The sequence below is a fragment of the Mustela nivalis genome (assembly GCF_964662115.1).
Source record: "Mustela nivalis genome assembly, chromosome: 2".
NCBI classification, from domain to species: Eukaryota; Metazoa; Chordata; class Mammalia; order Carnivora; family Mustelidae; genus Mustela; species Mustela nivalis.
This window is the reverse complement of record NC_139021.1, coordinates 79923484-79936987: the sequence shown is the minus strand read 5'-3', so window position 1 is coordinate 79936987 and position 13504 is coordinate 79923484. Positions and strand designations below refer to the sequence as shown.

The following is a 13504-nucleotide window of genomic DNA, read 5'->3' as shown; positions in this document are numbered from 1 at the left end:
CATCGCTAAGTTAAACAGAAAGGAGTCATTAGAGTCGAAAATGAAAGATTAGCAAAGTGAACACACATGGTTGTCGGCTGCCATTACGTTGATTCTTTCAAGGCTTTCGAGTCTGTTTTTGGCAATCTTTTGAAATCAGTCCTAAAGAGTAAAATATTTTTCACCATTTACTGTGTAAATGGAAATGTATTTTCATCAATAGACCTATTTTAAATTCCCCACTTCTTGAATTTTATAGCAGGGAATGAGGCTTGGCTAATATTTCGTAACGCTGAGCTCCAAAACAGACACAGATCAGTATTGAAAACTGGCTTTAGAATTAGTCAGAGTCGTTAAATATAAATGATGTCTAAAGACCAAATATCTGCCCAAGTCGGCAGCAGAGGTCAATTTATGGTTTCTAATGCCAAAGGTGGTTTGCTGAGCCTGGTCTCCAACTGCGAAATTCAAGATGCGAGAAATGTTATTTACTCATGAATATATTAATTAAAGCAGAACATTTCATTTAAGGTAAACAAATGACTAACCTTGTCAACAAAATTATAAAAGACCTTATGAAATGAATGTGCTAATTGTTTTCCTGGTGGGAGGTCCTCAGCCTAGACTTCTACGTTTTGGTAAAATAAAAGGCAATCACCATAAGACAAGTAGGAATTCATGCAAGATTATCACATAGCCATTGTGTTATCTTTACTAAATATGAAGCCAAAGAAACTTAAAAGAAATCTGTTAGTAAAAAGCCAGTAAATTCCTTGGTTCGAGTACAAGAGCTTTCTGAACTCACTGAGCTAATCATTGGAAGTTGAATTCAGATTCTTTTTTCAGAAAACAAATAAATGCCAGCCTACAACAAATGCCTTTGAACAGTATGGTCTGTGTGTAGAGTATATGCTTTGGTTCAGCCACAGTTGGAAACACAGAATTCTCCTGCTTTTTATTGATTTTATCTTTTTTTCCCTTGAGAAACAGATTGTAGTTTACAGTTTTCCTTCAACCTCTTCTCCAAGACATGATTTGGAATTAATGATCTTAAGCTGACAAAGTTTATATTTACTTTTAATACCTTAAAAACTGTCTTTGAGAGGGTCTCCCCCCCACCCCGCCACACAGAGATGCTACTCAGGACTTGGCAGCAAATATTTGGTAAGTATATCTTCAATGGTAATACGTATTTGTATACTCGGTTCTAACATGTGTTTATTAATATGCTACTCCTTTAACTTTCAAAGACAAATGTAACAGTCTAGTCTATAGCATTGACTAAAGCATCATTTTCTAGGTAGCCATAGATAAGATGGTGTTGTCAGATGGTCTGATTAGAGCATCTGCCATCTTTCTTGCATTTGGTTTCCACTGGAACAGCAACAGTGTTACTGCAGAGCTGAGCCTTTGCTGGGCTCCCAGGAGTTAACATCAGGCAAAGAGTTAACTTTCCTGAAATTTGCTGATTAACAACCACTGGAGAAAGGTTGCTAACTCAATATGTTTCGGGCTGGATATGTGCCCCTGGTTTCACTCTGGGATCGATGTTGTTACAGGATACCTGACTAGCATTCAGAGTGCCCTGTTTTCTAGAAATGGCTCCCTATTGCCTATTGATGATTGGCTATGGGGGATCATCACAAAAGTGCCTACATACCACTTTAGAAAAGAGTAAACTCATCATGTCATATTATGTGGATTGATGGGTCCGCTCTTTTCTGCATAGCTGTAGATGTTCAGAAGGAGGAGTGGAAGGGTGGTCATTTCAGGAGGTAGATTTCTGTAATTGCGGTTAACGGGGAGTAGCCCAGAGTGAAATTAAAATCTGAGGTGGTTTCCCTGATGGTAATTTAGAACCTTCACCTTTGAGAACTACCTAATGGCTCCAGTATTATACACCCTGGTATGTCTTTCTCAAGCTACCGTCTAAAATTGTACGTGGATGCTTTCAGAATCCCACAGCTGACGGCTATGTCTGAAGAGAGCACTCAAACGTATGAGAGAGTGATACAACCATGCAGGAATTCCACACAGAGGTGAAGTGCGAAGCCCTGACTTTAGAACAGTTATTTAAAATTCATCAGCAAAGAGTTCCTCAAAAATGTCTCAAAGCCTCTATTCATGGATGGACAAAGTCTCTTACTTGCAGAAACCGAAGACGATGTGAACGTTGTTTGGCTAGGAACAATCTTGCAATGATCAAACCTTCTAACTGGGAAGGATGGGTCTGATTTATGTCAAAGTTAAGTTTGGGAAAGAAACAGTCTCTCTCTCTCTCAGGGAAAGACAAATATTTTAAAGATATGTGGTTCATACAGTAAATATTAGTACTCGGCTGAACTACAAAATGGCTTCCAAATGGTCTACAGCTGTTTGAAATAAAGTGCAAAGTTGGCCAGATGAGGATTTAAAAATCATAATACATCATTTATCATTTTCCCCAGCTCATCCAAACACTTTTGAATTCATCCTGTCTTAACTTAGTTATATGCTGTGGTTTGTTATTCTAAGAAAGCTACCATATCCTATCTAAGGACTGCATCTTACTGGTTAAACTAAAACATATATATAATGACTAATCTAAAACATACCTAGATAGACATCAAATAGCAATTCTAGAGAATCCAAAGCCTGTTCATATAATCTAGTGATTCACTGAATCATTTTGGAAATGCACTAAATACCAGCTTGGACACATGTTTTCATAGGCTGTTAATCCCTAATTAAAATCAGCAGTTCAATATCAACGAATGTGATAAACTCAAATAGAAAAAAAAAGTCTAATATAATCTGTCGATTTCCTTTTCTACCCCAAACAAACAATCCATCTGACTTGTACAATAAAGGAAAATCTTATAAATACCATTTAATTCCTTCTTCCTTCCTTCTTTTCTGCTCTGGCCCTTAGTTAATCTCTATAGTCGTAGTTTATTTCCACCAAGCCATTGCAGTAATAATAAGAAAAAAAAATGTATAATTCTTCCAACTCTGTATTCTATTCAAACACTATAAAAAAACGTAAAAGGCATTTTTCCTTTTGGTTGACTTTCAATTGTAGGGGTTTTTTTTTTTTTTTTGTCCCCACTACAAGTTCATATTTATAGAAAATGCTTAGAAGTAGTTATGTATAAGAAATAATAATTTAATCACAATTCCCTGCTGTATCCTTTAGAAATTAACGTTTGCAGCTTCTTTCAATGCTGTTATTATTTAGGACAGCTAGAGCAAGTGCATCTGTATTTTATATAGAACTTAGTACTTAAATGTGGTTAAATTTCCATCATGTGTAACTTGCTCAGCGTTTTCTTAGGCATTCCGGAACTCAAAGACATTTATAAAGTGGTATTCAGAGGACTGAAAATATTATACGATGGGACAAAAATCTTACTATCTATTCTTTTGCTGACCATCTGATCCCCCTAAATGATCAACACTGTAACGGAATGACCTGCTTACGGAAGGGTAGGCAAGCTCTTTGTCTGAAAACACGGCTACAAAATATGTGTTGAGGTCATACAACCACACGTAACAATATATTGAGTGCCTACTGTATTCCTGCTGTGATGTGAGGAACTGAAGTTATAGAATCAAAAAAGGCATTAAAAACATGCCTCTGGGGGCGCCTGGGTGGCTCAGTGGGTTAAGTCTCTGCCTTCGTCAGGTCATGTTCTCAGGGTCTTGGGATCGAGCCCCACGTCAGGCTCTCTGCTCAGCCAGGAGCCTGCTTCCTCCTCTCTCTCTGCCTGCCTCTCTGCTTACTTGTGATCTCTGTCTGTGAAATTAAAAATAAATAAATAAATAAAATTAAACAAACAAACAAACAAAATGCCTCTGTTGCATGCATTTTTTGTGTTTGTCTATGTCCACTATAGTCTTTAATTCTTTCAACAAGAAGGTTGGTATCAGTACTCTCATTTTACAGATAAGAAAACACAGACTAGCATGGATACTTATTTTACCCCATATCCTGCAAAGAACATAACCTAACCATGAGATGAACCAAATTGACCTGGAATCCTAGATACACCCACTCGACTCGATGGCTCCTCCTAGCGGCGAGAGAACTCCCCTTGATGAGTCTCTCCGACACCCACCAGCACTGTCCTCGGATGAAGTCCCAGCAAACAGAGCCCTACTTGGTACGTACGTAGTAGGTGCCCAGGAAATACGTGCGATTGAGTGTGGAGTCTCCAGGGCAAGATTTCTCCTTCTGTGGGTATTAGGATGAGTGCGCAGGATAAAATTCTGAATTGCGTCTTCTACATAAAATGGACACCAATGGAAATGAATCCTTTGATATACAGACATACATCCCACCCTCTTCAAATATTTCCACCAGTAATACATAAAGGACAACCGGTTTGAAGGAGTATCTTCTTCAAATTCTCTCTCCATCAGTGTCATGGAAACTTCCAAGGAAATGTCTACTTCCACTGTATACGAGCCTAGGCTATTTCTGCACGTGCCCCACCTGGGTTTATACCCGCAGGTAGTAGCCCCATTGTGCCCACAATTATGGACACATCTGTACTTGAATTTTAGAACTTAAAGAGGCTCACCCTTTCCTCTAAGAAAATTTTTAAAATTAATTGCTCAGTTGCACATCTTTAGGAATTCGACTTGTCTTATATCCTACAGTTTAAACATAAACAATTGTTTCACATTTTTTACTCCCGGTTGGGGTGGAAAAATAAAAAAAAAAAGGAATCACACATACTGTTTATAAGGAAACAGCTAAGATAAACACATGTGTGAATGCTACAGTGCAGCAGGGTTTCAGTTAACCTTGAGTATTGTTGACGTCAAATCCAAATTTGCTTGGAAGATAAGGGGGAAAAACCGCGGCAGCACCTCTCCGGTGGGTGTTTGAGCACCAATGAGGAGTAAATGATTTGATTCTGTGGGCTCAGAGGATTTGTCAGCTGCCTCATAAGTATAATTCTGGCTCTTCATATCCCTGCTGCTTCTAATTTAGCAGGACAGGCTCATAATTGAAGCAAATTAACTATTTACACTTGCCACTTCTACCAAGGGAAGAGGACACAGCAGCAGGAAAGAATGAGTAGGAAATTACATTCTTGCCACTTGTGTCAGATCTGCCCTTATATAAACACATTAACAGTAATTTCATGAGGCGTCAAACATAGGAATAAATACTGAGGGATAAAATAATGAGGTGTTGCTATTGAGCTGAACTGCTATGGCTAATATCCTTGGATATGAATTATGCATCCTGAAAGAAGGCATATGTTACAGTATTCAAACAGTTTCCCTGCAAGTGAGATCTGCTCATTAGGCTCGATCTGGAGGTAAATCTACTCTCCTCTTGCATGCACGACAGGACCAACATTTACAAAAATATACTTCCCGGGCACCGTGGGCTGCGGTTTCTCCTGAATATACTCAAACCCCAAACAGGCCTTCCACTCCATTTTTAGCATAACAGCATGTTTATTTAGCTCTTTGGCTGAAGCTTTAAAGCCATTTAATGTAATGTAAACAAGAACATTTTGTTTGTAATTTGCTAAATGTATTACAGCCCGACTGTGTCTCCAATTAGGAACTTAAGGTTCATTTAGTAATTTACATCTGGTTCTGATTTAAGGTGACTTTCCTTTTCCACTTAAGAGCTGCCTTTCCATGGCTAAAAAGGACCCAAGAACCCTTTTCTAGTTCCTTGGACCAACCCCTTCGGCTTCAAAGCTGGACGGACTCTTTAATTTAGTACGGCTAGATTTGTTCTCTCTTGTCACTGTGGACCCAGATCTTATACTTCGGTGACCAGAATCAGAGAATTCAGAAATTACGGGGATAGACAAGAAATTTAGCTGAAACCTCATAAAAAAGATGCTGAGGGTTGCTGAAACTCCAAGGAACATAATATGAAGGGCGTGATATTGTTAAGTTATTATTCTCCACTCTTTGTAGGTTCCAGTCAGTGAAAGATAAGAAGCAAAGACCAACATCACAGCAATACTTACGTTTCATTTCCCTTTCTCCATCTGGTGCCTGCAGAACAGACTTAGTATGCTTCTGCAATGGGCTTCCCCTTGTCTTACGATTCATTAGCATTTAAAACCTCTGGTTGGAAATCCCAAACACAATCCTCCTTCCCTTCCAGGTTCAGCACCATCTTCCAAAGTATTAAAGTATTAAAATGGGGGTGGGGGGGGTGGGAATCAGAGGATAGGCGAAGTTTGTTCAGCAGCTTGGTAAGGAATGGCTCCTAAGGGAGGTTTTGTGTTCCTGGAGGATTTTTACCACTTCTTTCAGCCTCCTTCTGATTTTTCTTCTTTGAGAGATTCTTCACAGAAACCCAAGTATGTACAGTTGCTCCCTCGCTATAGATTCTCAAAATAAAGCTCTGCCCTTCTGCAGTGGCTTCTCATTCTTGCCTATCCTCCACAATGAGGAAGCATGTGATATAAACATACAGCAGCTCTATTAGTCATGTGCCCTCTGGTTGTCAAGAAAACATTCAATTGTAATCTCACTAATGGCTGTTTTTCCTTAAATATTGTAATTTTCGGAGCCCCTAATAAATCATCAATAATTTCATCCATTTTCCCCGGTTTGTGTTTATGTTTGTAGCTGTTCATAATTGGGGGTTATTATGACAACAGGATTTTTTGAACAATCGTGGCACGTGAAATCCTAGCTTCTGCCTGAGCCAGCTGCCTACACAATGCCCATGACATCATGTGGGGCTCTTGTAACACGCCTAAATTTTGGAGTTTAATGGTCTGCCTCTAATCTGCTGCAGCAACATTCAGTTAAAAATACATAGCAGGAGGTGTATTCCCAAATTTGAATATTAAAGAAGGGTAAAATACAATTAATTTAAGTTCCAAATAGAGATACTGTATCATGTTGGCACAATGAGTCAACATAAAGGGAAAGAACAGGTGGTAATACACCATCATAACACTTTGGGATATTTTGCTAAAATTCTCTTGATGTCCAAATGTGCATTCTAGATGGGCATGTTCGCTTTGCTGGTGATTCTTGTAGACTGTGGGAGAAACACTGCCACGGAGCAGCAGAACTGTGGGGTAAGCTCCCTTTTGTAAGCACAGTGTTTGATTTCATTCATTTGATCCTTTCTCTGCTTGTCCCCGGGACGGGCTTCCATCCTCTGCATGTAACGGACCATACTTATTTGCGTACTCTTCAGCCCACTGCCTTTAGTAAGCAAGATCATCTTCTGAGAGGGAACCATGAGGTAGGCTAAACCCCTGCTACATCAAAGGAGCATAAAATGGGGACAGGCCACTTTAGAGCAGCTCACCCTGCTCCCATAACCTCGCTTTGGTAATGTGTTTCATTTTTTAAAATACATTTTTTTAGTAAGAAGAAAAGATGGTTATGTTTATTAAGTATTTCCCCAAACAATCTTGGCATAACTTTTTAACACCTGGATTCTGATTACAAAACTGCTTTGTAATATCCAGTGAGCTCTACAGGCCAACTGTTACAGAATTTCACCCTTCATTTGTAAAACAAATTCTTCCCCCAAACTCTGACTATTTCCATTAAAGGAGAACCTAAAGGTAGACTCATTACTGAGTTACTAAATTGGAAATAAAAGGCATAAGAGAAAGAGAAAAACGTCTGTCATCAGGCCTATACAATTAAAAATCCTTAAATGTTACATTGTAACTATGATCCTCTCTGCATTAGAAAGGGTCAGGCCCACTTTGAAAGGGAGAATAGAGAATGGGAGTGATTTCCCTTTTTTTTTTTTTTTTTTTTTTTAGATTTCATTTATTTATTTGACAGACAAAGATCACAAGTAGGCAGAGAGGCAGGCAGAGAGAGAGAGAGGAGGAAGGAGGCTCTCCACGGAGCAGACAGCCTGATGCAGGGCTCGATCCCAGGACCCTGGGATCATGACCCGAGCGGAAGGCAGAGGCTTTAACCCACTGAGCCACCCAGGTGCCCCGTGATTTCCCTTTTTAAAATGACAGTTGAGAATAGTGAATCTCATATTCTTTGAGTCTGTAAATATGTTATATGGTCACACTGAAAGAATGCAGAATATTATCTTAATGTTTGCTATCTTGCTGTAATAAAATAAATGGCCTTATTATAATAGAATTAGTAGGAGCAACCTGCAGCTTTATATTTGCCTTGAGGAGCTACCCGATTTTCGTCATATGAATATTATTCTTTTCCACTGGAGACATGGGTGTAGACACCGACTTTTAACATCAGTAACGTGAAGGACCGATCCCGGGCTAAGGAAGGCCTTTGTGCACCTCCCCCTTTTAAACCACTGGTCTTCAAACCACACAAGTTCCTCTAGTGAATGTGGGAAATAATTAGGAAAAGGTATCTGGGGTCAGGGAGATAGAGAAGAGGAGTCAGATGAATGATAGCTCAGGCTACTGATGTTTTGTGGAAGAAAACTGTCGGAAAAGTAGAAGCTAAAAGAGCACATTTGAGCCTTGGAACAACAAGCCCAGTTTAGCTGCTGAGTCTTGGGTAGAGGGCGGGGGGGCTGAGTCCTGAGAGGAGAATCACGTATGTCCTCTGATGAATGGGATTTGTTGCGCATAACCCCAAGGGAGAGAAACCACTTTCTGAACGTCTCCTCTGGGAAATTTCATCTCACCAAGCAAAAGAGTTTATAGTATTGAAGCCAGGTGCGTAACTAAGAATACACACAGGGATGATCAAAGTAGAGACAGGGGTATAGGTGTGTCTTGGGGTGTGGCATCAGGGGTGGAACTGCGGGGCATTATAGCTATGAAATCTGGAGCAGGGATAGGGCTGGGATTCCTGGTCCATATGTAGTTAGTTTCTCATTCAGCAATGCTCTGCTGAGTGGAAAAGTGAAGGCACTGTAGAATCCCACCATGAATGTCCAACATCAACTGGGAACCACATATTATTTTTGGGAGTGTGACAGCAAATTGATCTGTGGTAGGATAGAAATCAGCTCTAAAATCCCAAAACAACTCTATTAGGTTTTCAATAGAATCACAAAACACATTGTCAACTACCCTGTTACTAGGGAGATGGATGTTTTCATTGAGTGCACAGAGAATGTTTCAGTGATGTATTTTCTGTCCTGGAGGATGACTCTTGCAACATGGGGCTCCACATGGTAGCCCTGTGCCTTCCTAAGAAATCATCTCTGGGCTGGCACTCTTGAAAGGGATGTAAGAAAATGTGTAGAGAATTCAGACTGTCAAAGGTAGCTTTGGCTTACAGAGAAGCAGCCTTGGGGAGAACTGGGGTGGGGGGTTGGGTTCTATGTTCCTTGGCTACTGGTTCTACCATTTCCATCATAACTGGTCTTGCAGCGTGCTAAGTTCCAGTCATAGTAATTCTGTGTAGGAGCCCAAGTAATCTTAGACAAACCATTCGACAGAGTGAGGCAGTCTGTTTTTGTTCTCTGCTAGATCTCCAGTGTCTACAACAGTGCCTGGGATACATAGAAAATGCTCAACAAACACTTGTTGAATGACTACATGAATAAAGTTGACTATCTGGCTCTATTTCATAATCTACAAAATTTAGATGAAAGTATCCATGAATATTTAGTAGACCAAATGAGAGAAATTATGGGAAAGTGTTCCTGAAAGAGGAAGAAACTGTATACATTTAGATGTGGATTGATATTCACGATATATAGGTACTTCTAGATATATATAGCGTTGAGATTTTCTGTTTCTTACCTATTTCCCTGGATCTGATGAAGAAAGGTAGAGATCTCTATCAAGAATCAGCTATGAGGGGCACCTGGGTGGCTCAGTGGATTAGGCTGCTGCCTTCAGCTCAGGTCATGATCTCGGGGTCCTGGGATCGAGCCCCGCATCTGCCTCAGCATCCCTGCTGAGCAGAGAGCCTGCTTCCCCCTCTCTCTCTGCCTGACTCTCGGCCTACTTGTGATCTCTCTCTCTCTGTCAAATAAATAAATAAAATCTTAAAAAAAAAAAAAAGAATCAGCTATGAGACTAATAGGTCATTACTACCATTTGGTATCCTGCAGTAATTACAGCTGTGTCTAGATAATCACTTCAATGACTGTAACATAATGATGATGCTTGGTTTTTTTTGGACAAAAAATTCCAGATGACGACAATGGTAATGTAGTCCTAGGTTTAGAAATACGGGATCAATATTGCATCTTTGTTGAGGGCTACATCTATGTACTGAACTTTTGGCTCTCTCTCCATGATTCCCATCCACCTCAAGACCTTCTGGGCTATTTCTGCTATGGCTGAGATGCAGGATGGCTCCCCTAAGCATGGTCCTCAAATATCATGGCAATCCACACCAGAAGGAAATAACCAGGCATCTGGTCCCATTTAACGTAGCCTAGAAATATGGTATATGAGGGTTTGAATAACATACTCTGGTGGTCTTCAGGGAATGGCTAAGGGTAGGAACCCCTTAAATCTGAGGTTCATTTCAGCAAAGAGCAAAGAGGGTTTTGATGACCAAAGGGTAAATAGCAAGTGCTAAAGAGAGGTGTGGACAGTTTTCAAAATACTTTCAGTACTCTTTTTTTTTTTTTTTTTTTTTTAGTTTTTACGATCACATTGGCAACATTAAGGTATGATGTCATCCTGGCTGGGACATGCCAAAGCCCTTCCAAAAGTAACTACAGTATATAAACGTTGAAACAAAGGAAACCAACAGGCTATTTATGAAGGAGCGATCAAGAACTATAAAATGATGTGAAAGTCTCCTGAAGTCTGGTTCTGATGGGCACATTCTCAGCCTTAGTTCTGGCATCTGAAAAATTCACCCCAAGTCCTCCAAAGCCATTTTTTAAAGAATGCATGTGCATTCTTAAAGCACGTGGGCTCCCACTCCACTATGCATTCTTTCTTACCTGTTTTTGCTCTTCTCCTAAGCCATCCCACATGGAAGCCACGATTTTAGAGACTTCACCAAAGGTAGCATTTGGATTTTGGCCCTTGATGGCAGCCTGAGTATCGCGAAAGAATAACGCGTAGGCAGACACAGGCTTCTGGGGCTCATTGGGGTCCTTCTTCTTCTTCTTTTTGGGGGTTTTTGGCTTTTTCCCCATATCAGAGGCAGGTCGCTTCTCTCCGCCGTTGATCTGAAATAAACATCAAATCAGAATTACGGAGGAACTGAGAAAATCTGGCAATGTATCATACTGCCCTCCTTCGAGGCTTACACAGACATACTCACTCACACTCATCACACAAACCCAGACATTCCCAGGGGGCACTTGGTTTTGTCGGTGCTGTTTTTCAGGCAAAACTAACTTCATATTTCCTGTACTGTTCATATTTATCCTTCTTTCATCCTCATTTACATAACTTTAACATAGGATTATTGGTTTTTCAAAATATAATTATACCACTAAATATTATCCCTTGTCTGTCAACTTTTCACTTTTCTCACAAGGGCTGCTGAATGACAAGAAGCATTCTAACTGTGACAACAGCAGATTCCCCCTTTTGCGTGAACAATCTAACGTGTTTTATTCTGGGGAGTTTATCTTCTTCTTCCTAAGTATGATTTTCAAACCATGGTGGGTGACACGTCCAAAAACAAAGTTGTATGGCTTTTGCTGATGTCTTTAAGGCCTAGAGAATGCTGTTGGGAAAATCTTGCAGTGCTCATGGCTTTGTGACCAGATCTCTAGGGAGATCTGTGATGCCCAGTGGAACTTTCTGCCACAAGGGTAAAGTTCTATAATCTGCATTATTCTAAATGGTAGCCACTTGTCACGTGTGACCAATGAGCATTGGAAATGTGGCTAGAATAAATGAGCAAAATTTAAAGTTTTATCTCATTATAACTGCTTGAAATTTAAATAGTTATAAGTGCCCAGTGGCCCCCATATTGGAAAGCACATCTCTGGAAATGAGGCTCCAGATTCTAGACACTTCTAGAAAAGCTTTGTACTCAGTTTAAAAATTGACTCTATTTTCTCCATTGTCCTCGAGGACGGATATTTGGGTGCTTTTAATGGCTATTCTGATGCAAGTGGGAAAAGATACACTGAATGAAGACATCTGCATTTGAATATTACCTTTGATATTAACGAATTAATATGTGATGTCACTTCACCTCTATAGAGTGGGAGATTTGGGCTAAGATTTCACTCTAGCTCTATAATTCTGTGACTCTACTTGAGTAGCAGATAGTGCTGAGTCTGTTGGGATCTTCTTTTCATGCTGCTCTCTGCATAAATGCGCATGTGTGTGATTTCCCGACATGATCACGTGAGGTACTACATCACTACATCTTCACTTCCTGCTGCTGTTGCTTTTTTACTCTCTGCAAAGATATATACGAACATAAGTATTTCATCGGGCAAACCGCTAGACAGGGTAGTTTGTGTAAAGCAACTGTCAGCAATGGATTACCAGTGGTTATGCCACCAGAAGATTTAGACTCATGCCCTCCTTTACTATCCTTTACCTCTGTCATCTTGGGCAAATGATATAATTTCTCTGGGCCTCCATTTTCTCTGCAAACCAGTTCAGCGCCATTTTGTGATTACTGAGGTGGTATATACTTGTCGTTGTTTAAAACTTTAAAATGATATTCCAGTGTTAAATACGACCTGGTGGAAACTTAAGAACATCCACTGAGTGATTGGAAAGAAATGACCTTAATATTAATTTGTGAAGTCATGTAGTCATGGCTTAAAAAAAAAAAATATGCTCCAAGAACCAAGGAGAGACAGAGGACAAGCTATATGAATTCTTGGGCTTTGTTTTTAGTGAGAAAGATAATTAAAAGAATATCATTTTGAAATTGTCTACTCAAGGAGATCAAACTTCCCCCATAGGGACAGGATGCTTTGAACCTGGCAAACTAAGGGAGATTAACATTAGAAGATAACTTTCTCAGGATGGATCTGAGGGGTGAGGGAAATCACTGGTCCCCATGTGAATCTGTGAGAAGTCTGGCATGTTGGGACTGAGCTGCTACTGGGCAAACTGGTGTTAGCGCTAAACTAAACATGTGGACAAGTATGATCTAGAACTGAGGCTCTCAAATATGGTTGCCCGTTAGAATCACCTGGAAACTTCTAAATAATATCCAGATGCCCAGGCTTTACACTAATTAAGCATAATGCTATGAATAAGAGACCCCGGTTCAGACACACCCTCAACTCTAGGGTACTTAAATACTTGTACTTAAGTACTTGAGAGACAAAGCAAACAAAAAAGTGAATTTTCTCTTTGCTCCTATTGGCTACACTTAGCCATATCTTTCTTTCTTTCCTCTCTTCACAACTAAACTCCTTCAAGTTGCTGTCCCTGCTGGCTGTAGGCAGTCTCTGCAACTCGCCTCAGGGTGCCTTCCCCATCATTTAGCTCTAATAAATCCCCAAGGGCCCCTTTGCTAACCTCAATGGACTTTTCCATCTCCCCCTCACTTGATTTCTCTCTCTGTGAATGCTCTTTCTTCCAAGGTTACCTGACATCACTGTCTTTGGCTCTTACTACTACCTTGCTGGCCTCTCTCTTTCCAGAATCATCTCTTTGCTCATCCTCCTCCACCAGTCGTTCAATTGTAG

General features: G+C 40.1%; 1 protein-coding gene across 2 annotated transcripts in view; it reads right to left on the bottom strand.

Annotated features, from left to right (window-relative positions):
- Positions 1–13504, bottom strand: part of TOX (thymocyte selection associated high mobility group box) — a 302338-nt gene that overhangs the window by 22613 nt on the left and 266221 nt on the right. For both annotated transcript variants that reach the window (XM_082714043.1, XM_082714044.1), the window contains one exon: positions 10829–11059. In XM_082714043.1, coding sequence (XP_082570169.1) covers positions 10829–11059 — 231 coding nt within the window. The remainder of the gene's footprint in view (positions 1–10828; positions 11060–13504) is intronic.